The 24613-nt window shown below is 44.3% G+C and overlaps 2 protein-coding genes across 4 annotated transcripts in view; one reads left to right on the top strand and one right to left on the bottom strand.

Moving 5' to 3' along the window:
• LOC139226760 (zinc transporter ZIP11-like) overlaps positions 1 to 24613 on the bottom strand; it is an 807495-nt gene that overhangs the window by 454119 nt on the left and 328763 nt on the right. The window lies entirely within an intron of this gene.
• Positions 91 to 24613, top strand: part of LOC139226761 (uncharacterized) — a 79167-nt gene continuing 54644 nt past the window's right edge. For all 3 annotated transcript variants that reach the window (XR_011587309.1, XM_070857757.1, XM_070857755.1), the window contains exon 1: positions 91 to 323. Coding sequence is in view for 1 of the 3 variants with exons in the window: in XM_070857755.1 (XP_070713856.1) it covers positions 315 to 323 (9 nt within the window). In the remaining 2 variants the exon portion in view is untranslated. The remainder of the gene's footprint in view (positions 324 to 24613) is intronic.

The raw sequence follows: 24613 nt of genomic DNA, 5'->3' as shown, positions 1-24613 counted from the left end.
TTCTTATGTTCTTATGTTCTTCCTTGATTTCGAGGGACTGCCTATGATGATGGAGTTTTAACCTGAACTGTCGTGTCTTCTGCCTCTTGGAGTGGACAGGAGAGCATTGTGCGCAGCTTTTGCAATCTCAGTATGAAAGACCACAAGATAAGGATAACTGTTAGGCCGAGATCGTGACATCACCACCATGCGCATCGCCCCGGATCCGAAATTGACTTCCGTCCCTTGCAGCAGCGCTGGGCAAAAACACCGGTAAGCTGCAGGAAGCATGCATCGGGCGGCCGGCCGCTACCGGGGTGATAATTAAAGGCGAGATGGATGAGGTAGGTTACAAAAAAAATGTACCTTTGTTTTTGCTGTGTTCCTCCAGTTTTGTCGCGGGGTCCAGCCCGCGATCGCTCAGTCGTGCACGCTGCTCGAGTGCCGAGCTGACCGCGCGGGTCCCCTGCTCCCTTGGTGGTCCAGGTAGGTGATTCTTTAATCACGGAGCGTGCAGCAATGGCCTTTCCTTTTAAGGGAGGGAAGGGTCCTTTGAACGTGGCAGCGCTGCACGGCCCAGTGTGCAACCCTGCTGAAGGGTGCACGCTGTTAGCACTCCCAGTAGGAAGTGGAGCTCTTGATTTAGCATTTCACTTCCTTCCTAGAGCGCTAAAGCAAATATTTTGACGGGGGCGGGGAAACGATATTAGTGCCTAGTTCCCGCCTCTCAAAAGTTACTGCCCTCAATCAGGGCGATAATCAATTTCTCCCCCTTTGACTTTGGCACACTTATTAGTCACAGCATGAATTAGATTGTAAGTTTCAGATTAATGGAGATGTCGCTCTGGTTATGGAAACCAAACAGGAAGCAAGAGAGGCGGAAGATGGTCTCAATTGTAACTGGTGAAATCTGAATTTCACCAAACTTGGTGTCATGTATCTTACATAACTGTATCTCAACATGCTATACATGACTGTAATACGATATGACCTGTAACCACCAGCATACCTTACCACCGGGGGTGCACTTGCAAGAGACAGGTATATAAGGGCAGGTCTCAGGTAAGTGCAGCATTCCAGAGCTGTGAAATAAAGGTGCAGGTCCAGAGTGACCTTGACTTCACTACATGCCTCGTGTGAATCTGTACTGAGGGGACAGGACTTTATACTTGGCACAATTTAAAAAGCATCCAAAATGTTGTACAGCAATGGCTAAAAATTGTCAAGAGTATATAAGCAGCTCTATTATTGTTCTACTTCAAGAAAGTAATGCCGATACTCTAAGACTGCATGTGATGTGTTCAGTTGGGATCATCATAATTTGAAAAGGATAGAGGCAGTCAAAAGGATGATTCTCAGTTTTAGATTACTGTGGTATAAAGGGAGGCTGAAGGTGGTTAATGTTGTTCTCATTAAAAACAACTTGGAGGAAAATGATCCCATTTTCTGAAATTATCAGAGCAATCAATGCAGTGAATGTGATCGGAACAGAATCAAAAAGCTGAACGCTGCAGAATCCATGTATGAAATATAAAGGTCACTTATTTATGTCTTACATCAAAAAAAGGTTTAGAATCGTGGAATTCAATGCCCAAAATGTCACTGAAATCCCAGTATCCCATGTAATAAAACAAAAATTTGACTTATTCAGTGCTGTACTGCGAGAGTGCAGCTTTGTCAGAGACATTCTTTGGATGAGATGTTAAACCAAGGCTTTGTATGTAAAAAGATCCCACAACACTACTTAATGTTCCTCTACTGTTCCGGCAAACATTTATCTCTCAATCAATATCAGCAAACCAAATGAACAAAACAAAAGAAATAAGAGCAGGAGTAGGCCATTCGGTTCCTTGAGCCTGCTCCACCACTCAATCAGATCATGGCTGATCTTCTACCTCCACTCCACTCTCCTGCTCTAAATGAACTGGCCATTTATTGAATTTGCTGTCTGCGGGACCTGAGACAAGAGTGAATTCATTCTGAAAGTAATTCAGAAGTAGTTCTGAAGCTCTTTGGGATGCCCTGAGAATGTGAAAGGCGCTATAATAAATGCTTTCTTTTTCTTTACCATAACCAATGACACAAAGTACCAGAATGCAATTCCTGAAACACTATTTAAAAATCTCATGTCTGAAAACTAAATTTGACTTAGCCAATCACGGTGGATCAGTGGTCCCCAATGTAACTTAATTGGGAAGGAAAATCAGCCAGTGGAGTGTCTTTTTCAGGATCGAGTGGCTTCCGATCAGTTGCCAAGACTGTCTCCAATGAAGTAGATGTGTCTACTCTGGCAGCAGTGGCTCCTTTCATAAATCAATCAACTGAAGAGAAAGGGAGAACAGAAATAGCAGCTCTCAACGAGGCTGGCAAATTAATGGTCCAGAATTTGCTGATCGAATAACGGTGAGTTTAATGGCGTTCGCCATTATTGATGTGTAAATCATCCAGCCACTTGCGGCAAGGGAGAGTTGAATTGCAAACTGCTACAGGTTGTGAACTGCAGCTCACCCTCAACCTCCCTCTTATTTTTATAACTTGCTGGATTTGGCACATTCATTCCCTATTAAACTCGTTAACAGCATTTTAGATCAAATACGTAACAGCATTAAGTGCACTTTTAACGATAATTGTTAATGTCAATCAACTTCTCCAACCGAGAAAGGGAACAATTTAAACTGTTGATTTTTCGTTGCCAATCTTTCCAATTCTTTGTCAAATCACAAACGCCAGAGGTCACCTTGCACACATCAAGGATCACTCTGCGCCAATGCTCTTAGCCAAAAGGCCTAGAGCCACTGCACCGTTCCTGGAAGTACTGCAATACCAGGTTCGTGCCATGGAGGTGGATGGGTCAGGCCCCCCACACACCTCCATTGAGTCTCATTCCTGAAGGTACAGGTGCAGCGCCTAAAATCCGGAACCCTTGGAACCGATTTGCTTTCTGACGTCACGAATCCGGAAACACAGGTTCGCGGATTTCGGAACGTAAGAAATGGTGGGCGGGGGCTGCATCTGTATGAGGAGCTCGGTTTAGTTCTTGTTCCTTTTGTTTCCCATGACGCTGCTTCTTTACTATATTTCTATACAGCCAAATCCAAGCCTTGCAGAAGAAGCTAACAGCCGTTCAGTTGCTACGACAACAGCTTGAGGAAAGCATTCAAACCAATCGAGATCTGCAGAAGAAATTGGAAAACAACTCCATAATGCGCTACAGTCTACCATTTGTATTCCACCTTCTTTTCTTTTTGCCTCCTGGATTTGCCCCGCTTGCCTCATCGCCGCTGCCCTTACCTCTGGGCCTCCTCGCCGGACCACCTACTCGGTGGGGCCCCGCCCGACGCAAACAGCTCCTCGGCAGGACCCCGCCGAGGAGGTCATCGGACCCCGTCAAGTAGGTGGTGGGGCGGGCCAGCGAGGAGGCCCAGAGGTAAGGGCAGCGGCGGTGAGGCGAGCGGGGTGAGGCGAGGCCCAAGGTCGGGCAGTGGCAGGGCCCAGAGGTCGGCAGGGTCTGGATTCCGGAACATTTTACAGATTCCGGACGACCCTGCCACCAATCATCCTGGACCATTCCGGAACTCCAGATTCTCGACACTGCACCTGTAGTAAATTCTTTGTATAGATTTTTAAAACTCAAAATTTCAAATTTTTTTTCTTACTCTTCCTTTCTGCCTTTATTTTCTCTCTCTCTTTTAACCCAATTTTTATTTCCCTCTCTTGATTTCTTTCTATACCTGATTTCACTCAAATTCATCCTTGTTTTCAGTTGTTCCTCTGTTTCTTTCTCAATCTTTAAAGCTCATTAGTTGAGGAGATTAGACTGTTGGTCCCAGATGCCCAGTTGCCCTCGTCCTGCTGTTACCAGCTCGCATTTGCAGCAAGTTAAAGGACAAAAAAATGTTGAACTAAGGGGCGAGGGAAAAAGTTTACCAGCGCACGCAGCAAGATGTCCCGCTGTAGCAAGATCTGTGAAGCAAGGCATATTTTAATGACTTCAAACTGGTAATTCAAAACGGAAGGATTTTTTTTCTCTTTTAAGATACAATTCCAGGTCTGGATTTATTAAATTCTGGACTAGGCTGATACTTAGCACAGTAAATTCTGCCTCAGTGCAAGTAATGAAAAGGAAATTGCTTTTTTATTTAGTTTATGGTAGGAAATAGATGAAAAATGGTCAGTGCCGATCTAAAAGACAGGGCCAGCCAGATGAGCTTAACAACCTTTCATGTGTCTCCATTTTTATGTGCTTAAGACTTCGAAGGTCCAAACCTGCAGGACAATAATCAAATGACAGTGTCCAATAACTATCAATCAGCAACGTAACTCTGTTTGAAAAATAAACTGCTACTTTATTTCTGTTAACATAAAGAGTTATTTACAGATGCACAGGTCACCTACTGTCTTTACAATGCACTGCTATGCACAAAAGAATGGGCCGAAAATTCTGTCCTCTCCGGGTGCGTACGATGCGCGCTCGCCCCCGAAGAGGCCTCGCAAATGGCGTTTCTCAGCTCGCGATGCTCATGCGCCGAGAACCGGCTTTTGCTCACTGTCAAGATTTATTTTGACACATCCAACCCATCCCCGCAGGAAGGACATCCGCAGGACAGAGATTGGGCTATTTGCTCAACTCTTGTCCAGCAAATGTCCTTCAAACTTTTACGCCTGGTAAAAGTATAGCCTACCTGGAGTATTGTGTGCAGGTGCAGTTTTGGTCTCCTTACCTAAAAAAGGATATAGTTGCCATAGAGGGAGTGCGGTGAAGGTTCACCAGACTGATTCCTGGGATGGCAGGACTGCTGTACGAAGAGAGATTGGGTCGACTAGGCCTGCATTCACTAGAGTTTAGCAGAATGAGAGGGGATCTCAATGAAATGTAAAAATTTTGACTGGGTTGGATAGACTGGATGCGGGGAGGATGTTTCCCCTGGCTGGGAAGTCTAGAACAAGGGGTCACAGACTCAGAATATGGGGTAGGAAATTTAGGACCGAGATGAGGAGAAATGTTTTCACTCAGAGGGTGGTGAACCTGTGGAATTCTCTACCACAGAAGGCTGTGGAGGCCGTCACTGAATATATTTAAGAGGGAGATAGATAGATTTCTAGGCACAAAAGGCATCAAGGGGTATGGGGAAAAAGTGGGAATATGGTGTTGAGATAGAAGATCAGCCATGATCATACTGAATGGCGGTGCAGGCTCAAAGAGCCAAATGGCCTTCTACTGCTCCTATTTTCTATGTTTCTACTTTTAGCAGCATAAGAATTTCAAAACATAGAAAAATTTAATTTAATCACTCATTTTTATATTAAAAACCTTGTCCAATAGGTAAATTTATTTTTAAACCTATTAATACACATTAAAAAAAAAATTTTAAATATTTTTTTCCTAAAACATTCAATTTCAATTAATTTTAAATATGGGAGTTTTATTTTATTTTATTGTGTTGTGTTTCTTGTTTTTGGTGGTTATTCTCATTGATTGTAGTGGTAAGCTCGTACAAATGGAATTGCCATTATTATCAATGAGAATACTGCATAATGATTGGTGGTCCAGGCCCACGTGATCCCAGGATACGCATACGTATCTGGAAGACATGCTCCCGTACGCGGGACTGCGAATGGAGGCCTACGACCAGCATCCTACGTTCCTACGGAACCACCAGGTATTTTCGTTAAAAAATTTCGGGTCGGAGGCGTTTACCCGAAGGAAGCCTCCAACCACAATTTTCCCCAAGATGTGCTCTATGACATCCTGTCCCAAAATCACACGAGAGAAGGACCAAGCCAGGTGTCGATTCAACTTCCTTCCGCTCTGCAGCTGTTGGCCAAGCCAATTGTTTGATGAATCTCACTCATGAATTTTTAAAAATGCATTGCTAGAATTTAAATTTTATAAATCAAAAATGTTCAGAAAGGCTTCTGAAAGCTTTCAGTCTATAATACCATGAATAATACTGTCACTATGGGATGCTTTCATTAAATGGTAGGCTGGCAATATGTTTTTAATCACACATACCATACCAGATTAGTAATTATCCTTAGATTTGTCCCACTAAATAATTCATTCCAATGCAGTGATGTGTGCTGAAGATGGTATTTAATTAATATTTGGCAGTGAAGCTTGTACTTAAGTATTCTTCCACAATGCTTATTATTAGATAGTGGCTGAATTATTCCCAGGAGATAGGTATTCGAACATTTTAACAATTAGATTTTTTTTTTAAAAGCACTGTGGCTTCTTTGCAATCTATGATGTAATATACAGTCAGTCGTGACCCATCATCATCATCATAGGCAGTCCCTCAAAATCGAGGAAGACTTGCTTCCACTCCAAAAATGAGTTCTCAGGTGACTGAACAGTCCAATACGGGAATTACAGTCTCTATCACAGGTGGGACAGACAGTCGCTGATGGAAAGGGTGGGTGGGGAGTCTGGTTTGCTGTACGCTCCTTCGGCTGCCTGTGCTTGTCCTCCACATGCTCTCGGCGACGAGAGTTGAGGTGCTCAGCGTCCTAAAGAAAGGGTAGGGCCCATTAGAGACCATGAGGGTAATCTATGTTCTTAATGAATACTTCGCGTCTGTTCTCACAAAGGAAAGGGGCAATGCAGATACTGCTATCAAGGAGGAGTGTGAAATTCTGGATGAAATATGCATAACGAGAGAGGAGGTATTATAGGGTTTAGCGGCTTTGAAAGTGGATAAGTCCCCAGGACTGGATGAAATGCATCCCAAGCTGTTGAGCGAAGCAAAAGAGGAACTTGCAGAGGCCTTGACCATCACTTTCCAGTCCTCTTTGTATTCAGGCATGGTGCCGGAGGACTGCTAATGTGGTACCTTTGTTTAAGAAGGGAGAAGGGGATAGGCCAAGTAATTACAGGCTTATCAGCCTAACCTCAGTGGTGGGAAAATTATTGGAAAAAATCCTGAAGGACAGGATAAATCTACATTTAAAAAGGCAAGGATTAATCAGGGACAGTCAGCACAGATTTGAAAAGGGAAGATCGTGTTTGACTAACCTAATTGAATTTTCAGAGGAAGTAACCAGGAGGGGCGATGAGGGTAGTGCATACGATGTCGTGTATGTGGACTTTAGCAAAGCTTTTGGATAAAGTCCCACATGGCAGATTGGTCACAAAAGTAAAAGCACATGGGATCCAGGTCAAAGTGGCAAGTTGGATCCAAAATTGGCTCAGAGGCAGGAAGCATGGGTAATGGTTGATGGATGTTTTTGTGACTGCAAGGATGTTTCCAGTGGGGTACCACAGGGCTCAGTACTGGGTCCCTTGCTTTTTGTGGTATACATTAATGATCTAGATTTGAATATAGGGAGTATGATTAAGAAGTTTGCAGATGACACTAAAATTGGCTGTGTGGTTGACACTGAAGAGGAAAGTCATGGACTACAGGAGGATATCAATCTTCTGGTCGGGTGGGCAGAACAGTGGCAAACGAAATTTAATTTGGAGAAGTGTGAGGTAATGCTCTTGGGGAGGGCTAATAAGGAAAGGGTATACACATTAAACGGTAGGCCACTTAGAAGTGCAGATGAACAAAGGGACCTTGGAGTGCTTGTCCATAGATCCCTGAAAGTAGCAGGCCAGGTGGATAAGGTGGTTAAGTAGGCATACGGAACGCTTGCCCTTATTGGCCGAGGCAGAGAATACAAGAGCAGGGAGGTTATGCTTAAATTGTGTAATACACTAGTTGGGCCACAGCTGGAATACTGCGTACAGTTCTGGTCACCGAATTATAGGAAGGACGTGATTGCAGTGGAGAGGGTGCAGAGGAGATTTACGAGGATGCTGCCTGGAATGGAGAATCTTAGCTATGAGGACAGATTGGATAGGCTGGGTTTGTTCTCCTTGGAACAGAGGAGGCTGAGAGGAGACCTAATTGAGGGGTCTGGATATAGTGGATAGCAAGGGCCTATTTCCCTTGGTGGAAGGGACAATTACAAGGGGGCATAGGTTTAAGGTGGTTGTTGGAGGGCATTTGAGAGGAAGCTTCTTCACGCAGAGGGTTGTGGGGATCTGGAACTCACTGCCTGGAAGGGTGGTGGAAGGCAGAAACCCTCACCACATTTAAAAGGTGCTTGGATGGGCACTTGAGGCACCATAACCTGCAGGGCTGGTAAATGGGATTAGATTGGATAACCTCTTGTTGGCTGGTGCAGATACGATGGTAAGTACTTCAAGGAATCTAATACGGCCAGAATGATCTCCTCGACAAGTTTCAATCACCTGGATGGGTCGGAGAGGAATTTTCCCAGATTTTTCCCCCCCCAATTGGCCTGGGTTTTTACCTGTTTTTTTTTGTCTCTCCCAGGAGATCGTATGGCTGAGTGGGGTGGAGTGTAGAATGTTGCGAAACATGGGGATCGCAGTTGTCGGAAGACTGGTTGGGCCGGATGCTCTTTACCTTTCCGTCATTGTTTCTAGGTTTATGTGTCACCTTCAGGGCTGCTGACCGAGGGCCGTGTAGCTCTTTTGTCGGCCGGCGGGGACATGATTTGCCAAAATGGCCTGCTTCTGCGCTGTAACTTTCTATGTCTCTCGAACAGACAAGCATCCCTGAAACCCAAACCGCCAATGTCACTCCCAGTATGCTTCATTGTGACAAAACAGAATACTTTGTCATGTATTTTTATTTTATCTCTTCTTCACAGAATTTCGAAGATTAAAGCCAGTTCGACTTAAAGAAACAACTAAGTTTGAGAGCTGTGCATTATGTCATCCGAGGGACAAGCCAACTTGGCTTTAATCTGCTCATGCTTGTTCATCTCACGAGAAGCACTTCCTCTGAGCCGCTTCCTTTGCTCCGCGAGTGGCAGACGAAACAAAAGTGCAATGTAAACGAGTTCCTACAATTCTGTGTTGTAGATTTGTATCCATTGACACCTGCTCAGACTCAATTCACTAAAAGCTCCTCAGCGGTCAGCAAGTGGAGATTTTCGTCTCATTGATCTGGCCTGGCTGTAACCCAGTTCGGAGCATAACACGGACTTATTTGATTTGAAATGGACACAGAGCCGACGTTGCTGACCAATGCACGGTAGCTATAAAGCCAAGTGACACTTTTTAATCTCTGGACGATGTCTGCCATAATTACACATTCATCCAGCAGTGCAGCTCTGCACAATTCATTCTACGTCAAAGTGAATGAACATTTAGGATTGATTCCTTGCCAAGAAAGTACCACGCAAAGTTTGCTGACACGGCAATGCTTTGAATTTAAGTGGAACAACAGTATTCTGGCTCACTATTATCAATTCTCCTCTGAAACATTAAGTCGGCTTCTAAAGCTTCTGAAGTAGGCACTTCCATTCTCTATGGAATTTCTATGTCCAGTTTGGACTGAATTATGACCATCTCAAAAGGGTAGAGCTCAATAACGGCATTGAAGAATCCAATACTGCACCAAATACTGCTCCATTTACACATTGCCCTTCCTGCAAGCTGTTTGATGCAAACTGTTAAAAGGCTCAGAGGAAGCAGGATACATAATATGGAGATGGAGTCGACCACGAGGATTTGTGGTGGGGACTAAAGAGCTGATAGCTTCGGTCTTCCCAGCATTTAGCAGGAAGAAATTGTGGCTTGGCTTTGCTTATCCAAGAGTGGATATTAGACTAGCAGTCTGACAGTACAAGGAAAGTGGTGGAGAGCTGGGTGACATCAGCATATATGTGGGAGCTGACCACATATCTGTGGATAATGTCGCCAAGGGATAGCATGTAAATAAGGAAGAGGAAGGGGCTAAGGATAGATCCTTGGGGAACGCCAGAGTTAACGGTGCAGGAGCAGGAGCAGGAGCAGGAAGAGAAGTCATTGCTGGAGATTGTCTGGCACCGATTAGATAGGTAAGAGTGGAATCAAGTGTGGCCAGTGTCACAGAGCTGAGAAATGGAGGAGGATGACACGGCCAACAGTATCAAAGGCTGCAGAGAGGTTAAGGAGGATGAGGAGGGATAGTGCACCAGTCATAGGGCATGTCATTGGTGACTCTGGTTCGGGCTGTTTTGGTGCCATGACAGGAGACAGAAACTTAATTAATTGGGAATGATTCAAACCGGCAGTTGCGGGAAAGATGGGCATGGATTTGAGGGGTAACATCATGTTCAAAAACATGAGAAGGAGGAGGGGTGGTTGCTTGTGGACAGATGGGTTGAGGGTGGCTTTTTGAGGAGAGGCTGATGACTGTAGCTTTGAAAGGGAGAGGGACAGTACCCGAGGAGAGGGAACCATTTACAATGTCAGCTAGCATGGGAGCCAAGCGGTCAGTAATTTTGTGGGAATGGGGTCAAGGGAGCAGGAGGTGGGTCTCATAGGTGAGTTGAGCTCAGATAACGCATGTGTTGGTGGGAGAGAAGCAAGAGAGCGAGGATTCAGGGCGAGTGCAATAGCTGTGTGTTGTGGGTGGGGATGAGTTTGGCTGAGTGGTCAAGGGGAAGAGGGGAGGGCAGTTGAACGGATAGTACATTTTGTTGATTAAAAAGTATATGAGCTTCTTGGGCTTGTTGTTCGAGACGAGGTTGAAAAGGACATGGGAAAGGACTTTAATGAATAGTTGGTAGTGGAGAAAGGATCATAATAACTAGTAGATGGAAAAAGACTAAGGTCTATCAGGGGTTTGTAGGGAAATACTGTACCAAGGGAATAATGGACTGAGAATAATCGACTAAAAATACTGCACCGAGAATACCAAACTAAGGATTTATGGTAACCCTTTCCACCTGACAGATTTTTATAATTTATTTTCTGATTCATAGGATGGACAGTAAGCAAACTGCTGCAAAACATTCAATTAAACTTTTCCATGTCATTTTAATAACCAGTAACAAAGTTGTACAGTAATAAAGTACACTTCAACACAATTATTCATACAAAGTAGAAAATACATTCTGACTGCTGGAAGCTATCAACCCTCCCCTACCAACATTGGGGAGTTATCCGATTGTCATTTCAACTAAATTGAGTTATTAAATGTCAGCCTGCTGCTATATTAGTTGATAAAGTACTCGGCTAAATTATGACTGTTGTATTTTAAGCATTCTGTTATTTCTGGCTGATGGTAAGCATTTAACAATGCAACACTAACAAACTACTGATTTAAAATATTTTTCGACCAAACAATATCACTGGCATTTGTCCAATGCCTTCAGTCAATGCCTTTATTAACCAGATCACTAAACTTTCGCGATAGATTTAATTTTTAAACAAGCACAAGGCAAGTGTATAGAGATCGAAATGCTACCACATATTTAAGAGGCAGAGAGAGGGAGAATGGAAGGAGAGGAGGAGGGATGTATGTTATTGATACATGGTATTTGATCAGTCCTCTGTAATACCTAATCGTAGCAAGCACAATTCTGTCACTGAGTTCAGAAAAAGGAAAATATTCCTTCGCCTGTCAACTCTCAACTTGATGAACAGCACGTAATTTTAACAAGTCTTTCATTTCTCTTTTGTGGAGCCTTTTAACCCCAGTCGCCCGCTAAGAGTTCTCACTTAGCCCACCGCTCCAGCAGACATTTTAATTGCACAACGTGAGCTTCATTTACCAGTCATTCTCCAGAATATTAGAGGGCAGGCAAATTGGCAACGGAGACATTTTCTCTGTTGCGCTGCTCTGGGCTTCCTGCCGTGTTTGGGGCAGCAAGGCATCCGCTCATGAAAACCGGCACTGCAGGTAAGCAATAAGCAATGAAATCTGGAAAACAGCACTTGAAAAGCAGGTCTAATGAGCCCACCGGTAAATGGGACTCAGAAAAATATTCCACTCCTATCAGTCAGCGACACATTATATCTGTGGGCAATGTGACGGGCTATCATTTGGTCAGCCACTGCGAGACTTGAAGTTACAATGGTGAAACATTGACAATCAGAGAAATTTCAGCATAGAAGGAAGGCGATTTTGCCTGTGCTGGCGCTAGCTCAAATGGAGAGTTATCTAATTTAATCCCACTCCCTTGCTCTTTTCCCAGACCCTTTCATTTTTCTTCAAATGTTATCTAATTCCCATTTAATTGTGGTTACACATCTTCACCAGTCACAGTATTTCAAATTTCAATAACGTGGAAAACATTCTCCGACCCTCCCCCTTTTACGTTTTCAGGAGAAGTTCTCCAATTAGATCCATTGAGGATACCTTCGCAACAATGAGTTAAAATGATGGCTTTCACCAACCAATTTTGCTGTCCCTGCACGCTATCAAATTCAACTTATCGCGCAGCATTAAGATTCACAATAGTTTCATACTAGAGGAGAAATATTATTCAGGAGTGCGGCACTGTCAGAGATGCCGGCTTTCAGATGAGATGTTATACCAAGGCCCGTCAGCCCTCTCAATTGGACACCAAAGATCCCATGACACTATTTCGAAGAACAACAAGGGGATTCCAATACTTATCCCTCAATCAACATCACTAAAAAAAGATTATCTGGTCATTATCACGTTGCTATTTATGGAACTTTGCTGTGCACAAATTGGCTGCCACGTTTCCTACATTACAACAATGACGACACTTCAAAAGCACGTTATTGGTTGTCCTGGGGTTGTTGAAGGTGCTTCATCAATACAAGTCTTTTTTCTTTATTTGGTTGACAGTGCACTAGGATGCAACTCCCTCAGACTTTATGTAAGAGATCAGTATCAGGGCATGCTTCAATACTGACAAAGCTAACATTCTCATTAAAGCCCTTTCACTGGCTTCAAGCAGCGGGATCACTTTTGATTGAAACTTAGCATTAATCCAGGACCAGAAATAAGGCACATTATTCATTTCTCCCTCTGTTACTGGACTATAAATTCGGGTATTGCAAGAACAGGATTTTCTCTTACTAGGAATTCCCTTTTAAAAACTCTGGAATTTATAAACTTTTGCTGAAAATGAAACTTGCTCCCTTGTATTCCTGAGAATAAGCAACTGTTAGGGAGCTTATATTAGAAACAACCTGGAGGTGGCAGGCACCAGTGACAATATTCTAAAGGCAAGTTGAAGCAGCAACTAAATGCAAGTCTCCGAGAAAAGGTTTATGGGAACCATTGTTTCTGACCAGAGAACACATCCAGTCATCACCTTGCTCTGGTGGCTCGGCTCATTGTCAGTCTACTGACCGACCTGGACCCAGTGCTTGTGTTGTAGCTGTCAGTTGGAATGCGCTGCTGCAGAACGCTTCTTCCCCAGGTATAAATGATCTCTTCCGTGGTGATGATCTTCTTGTCGACTTCCAGAAAATAAGATAACCTTTTAAGCCAATTCAGGCAGCAGACAAACTTTGTGAAGCTCCAGAGTGATGCACTGCCAAGTGTTAGCTGTGGCTCAGTGGGTAGCACACTCGTCTCCGAGTCTGAAGATTGTGGGTTCAGGTCCCACTCCAGGAACTTGAGCACATAAAAAAAAATCTCGGTTGACACTCCCGTGCAGTGCTGAGGGAGTGTAGCACTGTCGGAGGTGTTGTCTTTCGGATGAGATGTTAAAGCGAGCAACGATGAAGGAATGGCTAATATATTTCCATGTCAGGATGGTGTGTAACTTGAAGGGGAGCTTGGACTGTGGCTTGGTGTGGGTGTGACATTGTGGTTGTTAGGTCCCGTGTGGGTGCATGGTAAAGATCCCTCTCAGGTTGGGCTGCGGATCAAGGGCTGTGCGGCTCTTTGTCGGCTGGCACGGGCCAAAATGGCCTCCTTCTGCGTTGTAAGTTTCTATGTTAGGTGACATATAAGATCCCACTGCACTATTTTGACAAAGAGCAGGGGAGTTATTCCCGGTGTCCTGGCCACTATTTACCCTCAATCAACAGAACAAAAAAAAGAGTATCTGGTCATTATCACATTGCTGTTTGTGGGAGATTGCTGTAAGAGCTTGCTTTTTGCAAATTGGCTGCCGCGCTTCCCACATTACAACAGTGACTACACTTCAAAAAGTACTTCATTGGCTGTAAAGCGCTTTGAGACGTCCAGTGGTCATGAAAGGCGCTATATAAATGCAAGTCTTTCTTCCTTTCTTTAATAAGGCTGTATCACAGAACCGAGTGGGAGGAAGCACAGACTGGAAAGCCTGGAGCAGAGCAAGCCAGGGCGCCAGTTAGTTTAGGGACAGCCAGCTTGAAAAGTGCTTAGATGCTCACGTAACTGCTGCATTCCAAATGAAAAAGTGTTTGATCGACCCACAAAGTGTGGCTTCATGTACTGCTTCCTTCTCGGGTTCAGTCAGGAGAGTTACTGTGATCCTCAACAAGTTTGATTCAGCTTCCCGTCAAACCCAAGGAAAGGTTAAGGAGCATCCTTTGGAAAACAAATGACATCACCACATCAACGCACTGAGCGATGGGACCCCAAGGTCAAACTGGGTTCCTACGTTAATATTGCTGCTTGGCTAGACTGATCTCAAGTGCCCTGGCATGTAGAGAAAGAAAAATACTTCTACAAAAATAGAAATGTTGGGGCATTCAGCTCCAAAGGATTGCTGCACAAGCTGCTGTCCATGCAACATTGACTGCAGCGGCCCTTCCAATGTTGAAGGGTAGGCCTTGCAAATATGCTTCCAACCTTTTTAGATTATGATCACAGTATCTAACAGCTGCACCTAATTTGAAAGATGCCAGTGCTAGGTCATGGAATATTCCATTTGCTCAGCCAATAATAACTGAGAAGTATGAGCATATTGTAGATTTCAACATAGTTATTTGTTCTGGCACAAGACAAATCAGAATGCCATGATGGTGCCTCACACCCAGACGGAGCTCAAAGCAGTGAATGATGTTTGATTTGTTTCCTTTTATTGCTGAGAAAGAAAAGATTGCAGATGTTATGTACTTGTTGATAATTATAAATTGTGGATGGTTTTGAGGTTGAGACAGATCATCAATGAATTTTACCCATTTTCACACAATCAGGCTGTTTACTCAATACCGAAAATCGAATTTGGATTCCTCAACAACTCTGATATCTCCACTGTCAGTTAGAACAGCACAAACAACAGTGCTGAACTCTACCCCATCTCTCAACAACACTTTGAGTGAAGAAAGGAAACGTTAAAATAGGCTCACACTGAAAATTGGCTGATCTCGAGTGCCAGCGAGTGGCTCAGTTGGTAGCACCCTTGCCTCTGAGTCAGAATTCAAGTCCCACTCGAGGCTAACACTCCAGTGCCATGCTGAGGGAGTGCTGCACTGTCGGAGGTGCTGTCTTTTGGATGAGATGTTAAACCGAGGCCGCGTCTGCTCTCTCAGGTGGACGTAAAAGATCCCATGGCACTATTTCGAACAAGAGCAGGGGAGCTATCCCCGGTGTCCTGGCCAATGCTTATCCCTCAATCAAAATCACAAACAAATGATCTGGTCATTGTCAAATTACTATTTGCGGGAGCTTGCTGTGCACAAAGTGGCTGCCGCGTTGCCTACATTAGATTTCCATATTTACGAAAGGACACACTTGCTTTGGAGGCAATTCAGAGAAGGTTCACTCGGTTGATTGCGGGAATGAGGGGGTTGACTTATGAGGAAAGGTTGAGTAGGTTGGGCCTCTACTCATTGGAATTCAGAAGAATGAGAGGTGATCTTATCGAAACGTGCAAGATTATGAGGGGGCTTGACAAGGTGAATGCAGAGAGGACGAGAGGGCATGATCTTTGCATAAGGGGCCGCCCATTATTCTGTGGAATTCACTGCCACAAAGAGCTGTGGAAGCTGAGACATTGAATAAATTTAAGACAATTTCTTAAATGATATGGGGAAAAGAGGTTATGGGGAGCGGGCAGGGAAGTGGAGCTGAGTCCATGATCAGATCAGCCATGATCTTATTGAATGGCAGAGCAGGCTTGAGGGGCCGTATGGCCTACTCCTGTTTCTATTTCTTATGGTCTTATGACAACAATGACTACACTCCAAAAAGTACTTCATTGGCTGTAAAGTGCTTTGAAACATTGATCCCAGCTTCCTCTCTACACAGAGATGGCCCAACCTGCTGAGCTTTTGAGTTTTTATTTCAACATTAGTTTAGTTTTGATCAAAAATGCCACGATGAGATAAAATTGGTTGCGATGTATTGCTGGCGTGCCAAACACAGAAGGAAAATGTTTTATGTTTGGCTAAATTTCACGAGAGAAAACAACCAGAGGAAATCTTCCCACAATAGTATGTTTGAACCTAGAGTTGGTCTTTCACTCTTCAATATAATCCAAACAATATTTCATCTCCATTGCATTCGGAAACCAGACAATTAATCCAAGCTGTGAACTCGGTCCTTTCCAAAAAAAATGTTTAATTATGCTTTTACGTTTAAAAAAAAAATTGTACTCTTCTCAACTTCCTGGTTTGCTGGAACAGTTAAAAGCTATGGTGTGCAAGTTAAGCGGGTGAATTTCCTCCGGGATATCCCAATTGTTTGCTGGAACTTCAGCAGAAGAGTACGGAAACTTCGGAAAAGAGCATAAACAGAAAACAACAAACACAAAACGATGTTGTCATGTCAAAATGGGAAATTCTATCTTATTTATATTGCGATTATACAGTATGTGTTTTACGGAACAGAGGCATCCCCTACAAGGGAAGCCCTTTTGTCAATCCCACACCCACACTCCGCAAATCCTATAGGACATGTGCCAAGCCTTTAAAAGCACTTCGCAACATAGTAAAAGCACAGTAACCACGTAAACAGAGTTACATAAAAAAACGGAAAAAAGCCATTTTGACCTTTCATCCATCATAAGGTCAGGAATGAACTGTTGTGCTGACGATTCCAGTGTCCAGCTCGATTGACACCTCCTCCGATCATTTCAGCCGACAATAGGACCTGTGCTGACAAGTGGCTGGTAACATTTATATCTCCTAAGTGCCAAGTAATGATTGTTTCAAACAAGAGAAAGCCCAGCCATCTCCGCTTGACCATCAATGGCACCACCAACAATATCCTGGAGTCACCACTGACCAGAAGGTGAATTGAATCAGCCATATTAACTCCGTGGCTACAAGAGCAGGACAGAGACTTGGTACTCTGCCTCTGCCACGAGTGGTTCAACTCCTGACTACTCAGAGTCTCACCACCATCTCCAAGACTGAAGTCTGGTGTGATTGAATAGTGAGTGACTGCTTGCCTAGATAGATACAGCCACAATGACGCTCAAGAAGCTCGACACCATCCAGGGCAGAACAGTTTGGCTGATTGATGCCTGGGCTGCTGGACTTAATTTCCACTCCCGCCTCCACCGGTCAACTGTGGTGACAGTATGCACAATCTACAAGAGGCACTGTGGCAACTCACCAAGGTTACTTCAACAGCACCTTTCTTCCCTGCAACCTTTAGCACCAAGAAGGACACAAACAGTCATGTTTTGGGAAAACCCAACACCGCCAAGTTCCCCTCGAAGTCGCACACCATCATGTCTTGGACATAGACTTTCCTTCACTGTCGCCGGATCCGAATCCTGGAATTCCCCACCTCACAACTTTCTGGGAGCACCAAACCACAAGGGCTGCAGCAGCTTACAGTGAAAGCCCATCCCGCCTTCTCAGAGCAACGAGTGATGGCCAATAAATGCGGCCTTGCCCAGGTCTCCCACTTGACAAGAATCATCGTTCTTTTAAGGTCTGTGTTGGTGTTTATCCTCCACATGAACAGTCGTCCTAAGCCCAAGTCCCTTTATTCTCCTTTCTTTCACCCACCTATCAAACCTATTCTTAAATGTTGACATGGTTTCTGCTTCAATTACCAAATGTAGTAGTACATTCCACAGCCTTGCAACCCACTATGTAAAAACATGTCTCCTGCTCTCTGTCCTAAATCGCTTACATTTTATCAGGTATCTACATCCCTTTATTCTGGAGCCCTCAGCCACTGGAAACAGTCTGTCTCTATCTGCTCCATTAAACATGGCTCAGTGGGTAGCACCCTTACCTCGAAATCAGAAGGTTGTGGGTTCAAGTCTAACATCCAGAGACTTGAACACAAAAATCTAGGCTGACATTCCAGTGCAGTGCTGAGGGAGTGCTGCACTGCTGGAGGTGCCGTCTTTCAGATGAGATGTGAAATCAAGGCCCCGTCTGCCCTCTCAGGTCAATGTTAAAGATATAATGGCACTATTTCAAAGAAGAGCAGGGGAGTCATTCCCGGTGTCCTGGTCAATATTTATCGCTCAATCTGGTTATCACATTGCTGTTTGTGGGAGCTTGCTGTGCGCAAATTGGCTGCTGCTTTTCCCACATTACAACAGTGACTACACATGAAAAAGTACCTCATTGGCTGTAAAGCGCTTTGAGACGTGGTCGTGAAAGACACTATATAAATACTTTTGTTTTTCTTTACTCTGTCCCATCCTGCATGACTAGTGGGAGGACAGAAGACTCGGAAGCTTTTAAAAGCCAGCAAAGAACGACGAAAAAAATGAATAAGGAAGGGAAGATAAGACTATGAAAGTAAAATATAAAAACAGATAAGAAGAGTTTCTATGGGTATATAAAATGGAAAAGAGCAGCTCAAGTAAATGTTGGTCCCTTAAAGGACGAGACCGGGGAATTAGTAATGGGGAACACGGAGATGGCAGAAACTCTGAACAAATATTTTGTATCAGTATTTATGGTAGAGGACATTAACAATATTCTAACAGTGGATAGTCAAGGGGCTATGGGGGGGCGGGCGGGGAGGAACTTATCAATCACTAAGGAGGTGGTACTCAGTATGATAATGGGACTAATGGCAGATAAATCCCCTAGACCTGATGGCTTGCATCCTAGGGTCTTAAGCGAAATAGCGGCAGGGATTGTGGATGCATTGGTTGTAATTTACCAAAATTCCCTGAATTCTGGGGAGGTCCCAGGAGATTGGAAAACTGTAAATGTAATGCTCCTATTTAAAAAAGGAGGCAGACAAAAAGCAAGAAACTATCGACCAGTTAGCCTAACATCTGTGGTTGGGAAAATGTTGGAGTCCATTATTAAAGAAGCAGTAGCAGGACATTTGGATAAGCAAAATTCAGTCAGGCAGTGTCAGCATGGATTTATGAAGGGGAAGTCATGTTTGACAAATGTGCTGGAGTTCTTTGAGGATGTAACGAACAGGGTAGATAAAGGGGAACCAGTGCATGTGGTGTATTTGGACTTCCAGAAGGCATTTGACAAGGTGCCACATAAAAGTTCACGGGGTTGGGGGTAATGTATTAGCATAGATAGAGGATTGGCTAACTAACAGAGAGTTGGGATAAATGTTCATTCTCTGGTTGGCAATCAGTAACTAGTGGGGTGCCGCAGGGATCAGTGCTGGAACCCCAACTATTTAAAATCTATATTAACGACTTGGAAGAAGGGACGGAGTGTAACGTAGCCAAGTTTGTTGACGATACAAAGATGGGAGGAAAAGCAATGTGTGAGGAGGACACAAAAAATCTGCAAAGGGACATAAACAGGCTAAGTAAGTGGGCAAAAATTTGGCAGATGGAGTATAATGTTGGAAAGTGTGAGGTCATGCACTTTGGCAGAAAAAAAATCAAAGAGCAAGTTATTATTTAAATGGAGAAAGATTGTAAAGTGCTGCAGTACAGCGGGACCTGGGGGTACTTGTGCATGAAACACAAAAGGATAGTATGCAAGTACAGCAAGTGATCAGGAAGGCCAATGGAATCTTGGCCTTTATTGCAAAGGGGATGGAGTATAAAAGCAGGGAAGTCTTGCTACAGCTATACAAGGTTTTGGTGAGGCCACACCTGTAATTGTGGAATTGCGTGCAGTTTTGGTTTCCATATTTATGAAAGGATATACTTGCTTTGGAGCCGTTCAGAGAAGGTTCACTCGGTTGATTCCAGGGATGAGGGGGTTGACTTATGAGGAAAAGTTGAGTAGGTTGGGCCTGTACTCATTGGAATTCAGAAGAATGAGGGGTAATCTTATCGAAACGTATAAGATTATGAGGGAGCTTGATAAGGTGGATGCAGAGAGGATGTTTCCACTGATGGGGGAAACTAGAACCAAAGGGCCCACCCATTTAAAACAGATGAGGAGAAATGTCTTCTTTGAGAGTTGTAAATCTGTGGAATTCGCTGCCACAGAGAGCTGTGGAAGCTGGGACATTGAATAAATTTAAGACAGAAATAGACAGTTTCTTGAACGATAAGGGGATAAGGGGTTATGGGGAGTGGGCGGGGAAGTGGAGCTGAGTCCATGATCAGATCAGCCATGATCTTATTGAATGGTGGAGCAGGCTCGAGGGGTCGTATGGCCTACTCCTGTTCCTATTTCTTATGTTCTTATGTTCATAATTTTAAACACCTCCATCAAATCACCCCAGAATCCCCTCTAATCCAATGAAAACAGCTCCAATTCTTTAGGACGTGCAAAAGCGCTTTACAGACAATGAAGTACTTTTTTGAAGTGCAGTCACTGTTGTAATGTAGAAAACGGGGCAGCCAATTTGCACAAAGCAAGATCCCACAAACAGCAACATGATAATTACCGGATAATCTACAGACAGATGTGACAGAAACCACATGGCATGAAAGTGTTGCAGGAAGTGTGACATTTACAGGAGTATGCGCTATATGCAAAACGTTTCATATCTGTTAGATAGAGAGACAGCGAGCAAAAAGGGTAGAATGAGGCTGCGTCAAACACTTGGGACACCGGTTGCTCATTCCGCGAGGCAGTCGATCGAATGCCAGGATCAGCAGGTTGGGTCAAGTGGCGGCTTTTTCCCAGCAATCAGCGGGTTCGCTCACAGGACGAGAAGGGAAAACAATAGGATCAGAGTGCAGGGAGAACCCATTGGCCCAACATCAGTTGTACACTGGGGGGGGGGGGGGGAAGATCAAGCAATTGCTGGCCCTCAGGGAAAGGGATAAACAAACACGTTCCTGCCTGCACTGCTGTTTTCTGACCAGTGCTGTTGCGAACGGGATAATGGAGCTCGCGCATGTGGGAAAAATCCAAACCAGGACATTTTCAATCCCAGGATCCTGCGTGTTTATTTTAAGGTTGTTGAAACAATAAAGGCATTAAGTAGTGCCGGTTTCTGGTATGCTTATCATCTTTTCCTCGTGTTTTTAAATGTTTTTTTAATTAATTACATCCCAAGTGTATATTTTAACAAACATTAACAGTAATAGTCCTGCAGTCTCTGTTCACTTTTAGGGAGTATGCTCAAGTTAATGGGTTTGTCTCAGAGATTTGTGTCGCTATGGCATCCACTTGTTGTGATGAAACAGCAAGCTCTCAATTATCTGAAGTGCTGCTTTTGAAGTAATGGTTTCTGCTCCATGGTGTACCACAGATTTCAACATGCTCTCGGAAAAGTCTGAGAATAATCCTGAAGCTGTTTTAAATGTAATAGGATAACAAAAAAGTTTGAAAACATTTACAGAATAATGTTGGATCTTGAAGATCAGTTTCTGAAAGACAAAATAGCTTACATGCGGAAATCAGTCTGTCTGTGATTTCCTCACCAACAATTATCAATACAGAGCACTCATATCCTAGCTATTGTGTTCCTAACACAGATGAGACTGCAAACAGGGAGGTTAAAGTAGCGGTGACCTCAGTCTTTATTAAGACACTCCTGAGTGAGGAACAGGCCTTAGGGGCCGGCTTATATACAGTGCTCCCAAGGAATGCTGGGATCCCTTGGGACTTGAGGGAATGCGCTCCCTGGTGGCGGAACATGGGAGTGCATGCTTTACAGATACACAACATCACTCCCCCCAAAGTCAAAGTGAAAACTATTTACAAGGTGAGGCGGTCGGGAGCCTTTCTTTCCCTGGTGGACTGCCTCGGTACAAATGTCTGTTCTGGTGTGTTGGCTGTGCCCTCGCTGGGCTGGCGTGTTGTTGACCCTGCAGGGCTGCTGGGTGAGCCTGGCCTTGCTGGGCTGTTGGCCGTGATGGGTTCAATTTCCTGGTTCGGGGTGGTGTCGTTGATCCTTTGGGTGTGTGTTGTGGGTTCGAAAAAGGTGGTGTCTGCTGTGGGTTGTTCAGGGCAGTCTGTGAACCGCAGCCTCGTTTGGTCCAGATGCTCTCTGCAAATATGTCCATTGTCTAGTTTGACTACAAACACCCTACTCCCTTCTTTAGCTATCACCGTGCCCGCGATCCACTTGGGACCATGTCCATAGTTTAGCACATACACAGGGTCATTCAGATCAATTTCCCATGACACAGTGGCGCTACCATCGTTTACATTTTTTGCTGCCGCCTGCTCTCTACCTGATCATGCAGGTTGGGGTGAACTAGCGAGAGTCTGGTTTTAAGTGTCCTTTTCATGAGTAGCTCAGCCGGGGGCACCCATGAGCGAGTGGGGTCTCATGCGGTAGCTGAGCAGTACTCGGGACAGGCAGGTTTGGAGTGAGCCTTCTGTGACTCGTTTAAGGCTCGGTTTGATTATTTGTACTGCCCGCTCTGCCTGCCCACCCATTGGAGGCTGGTTTAAACGGCCAAGGCGACATATTTGATCCCATTGCGGGTCATGAATTTTTTAAATTTGGTACTGGTGAAACATGGCCCGTTGTCACTGACCAGTATGTCAGGCAGGCCGTGGGTGGCAAACATGGCCCTCAGGCTTTCAATGGTGGCGGTGGCGGTGCTGCCCGACATTATTTCACATTCAATCCATTTTGAAAAAGCATCCACCACCACCAGGAACATTTTACCGAGAAACGGGCCCGCATAGTCGACGTGGATCCTCGACCATAGTCTGGAGGGCCAGGACCACAAACTTAGTGGTGCCTCTCTGAGTACACAGTAACTGAGGTACACAGTGTTTTTTTTACTTGGCATTGCTTCGCTCAGTTAGTCGCACTCTCACCTCCTACTCAGACAGTTTGGGTTCAAGCTCTGCTCCAGGGACTTGAGCGTACAATCTGGGCCGTCACTTCAGCACAGTGCTGATGGAGTGCTGTGTTGTTGGATTCGACGCAAAACAGAGGGGGCCCCATTTCAATCATTCAATATATTTTTTTAATAATACTGTAAAGTCCTGTCCCCTCAGTACAGATTCACACGAGGCAGGTAGTGAAGTCAACGTCACTCTGGATCTGCATCTTTATTTCACAGCTCTGGAATGCTGCACTTGCCTGAGACCTGTCCTTATATACCTGTCTCTTGCAAGTGCACCCCTGGTGGTAAGGTATGCTGGTGGTTACAGGTCATATCTTATTACAGTCATGTTTAGCATGTTAGGATACAGTTACATATAATAATGTAAGATACATGACAAATACATTCTAAATTACATCAAAGTAAACATTAAAAGAATGCTTAGTTGGGTATAAAAGATCCCAAGGCCCCATTTTGAAGAATAGGAAGTTATCCCAACGCACATCCGGCTGGCCTCCAACGTTCTATCCTTCATAAACTTGACGTGATCCAAACCTCTGCTGCCCGTGTCCTAACTCGCACCATGTCCTGTTCACCAACCACCTGTGCTTGCAGACCTTCAATAGCTCCCGGTTAAGCAAAGCCTCGATTTTAAAATTCTCATCCTTGTTTTCAAATCCCTCCATGGCCTCGCCCCCTCCCTCCCCCTATAATCACCTGCGGCCCGAGAGCCCTCAGCGATATCTGTGCCCCTCAAATTCTGGCCTCTTGAGCATTCTTCAGTTTAATAACTCAACTATTGGTAATCTTCAGCTGCCTCGGCCCTAAGCACTGGAATTCCCTCGCTAAACTCTCCACCTCTCTTTACTCCTTTAAGGCGCTCTTTAAAACCTACCTCTTTGTCCAAGCTTTGGTCATCTGCTGTCATTTCTCCTTTTGTAATCCGGTGTCAAATTTTGTTTTATAAGAACATAAGTAATAGGAGCAGGAGTAGGCCATTTTACCCCTCGAGCCTGCTCCGCCATTCAATAAGATCATGGCTGATCTGATCATAGACTCAGCTCCACTTCCCTGCCCGCTCCCCATAACCTTTTATTCCCTCATCACTTAAAAATCTGTCTATCTCTGCCTCAAGCCATGATCTTATTGAATGGAGGAGCAGGTCGAGGGGCCGAATGGCCGACTCCTGCTTCTATTTCTTATGTTCTTATGTAAATATATTCAATGACCCAGCATCCACAGCTCTCTGGGGCAGAGAATTCCATAGATTTACAACCCTCAGAGAAGAAATTCTTCCTCATCTCAGTTTTAAATGGGCGACCCCTTATTCTGAGACTATGTTCCCTAGTTTTAGTTTCCCCTATGAGTGGAAATATCCTCTCTGCATCCCTCATTATCTTATATGTTTCGATAAGATCACCTCTCATTCTTCTGAACTCCAATGAGTATAGGCCCAACCTACTCAACCTATCTTCATGTCAACCTCCTCATCTCCGGAATCAACCTGGTGAACCTCTCTGAGCAGCCTCCAAAGCAAGTATATCCTTCCTTAAATACGGAGGCTAAAACTAGACGCAGTACTCGAGGTGTGGCCTCACCAATACCCTGTACAGTTGTAGCAGGACTTCTCTGCTTTTATACTCTATCCCCCTTTCAATAAAGGCCAACATTACATTTGCCTTAACACTCCTGTAAAGTGCCTTGGGGTGTTTTATTATGTTCAAGGCACTATATAAATGCAAGTTGTTGTTGGTGATCCTGGCCACCATTCATCCCTCAATCAACATCAGCAAACAGATTATCTAGTTATCTGTGTTATTTGTGGGACTTGCTGTGCACAAAT

Source organism: Pristiophorus japonicus, chromosome 16 (genome assembly GCF_044704955.1).
Source record: "Pristiophorus japonicus isolate sPriJap1 chromosome 16, sPriJap1.hap1, whole genome shotgun sequence".
Taxonomy (NCBI): Eukaryota; Metazoa; Chordata; class Chondrichthyes; family Pristiophoridae; genus Pristiophorus; species Pristiophorus japonicus.
This window is presented reverse-complemented; position numbering and strand designations above follow the sequence as displayed.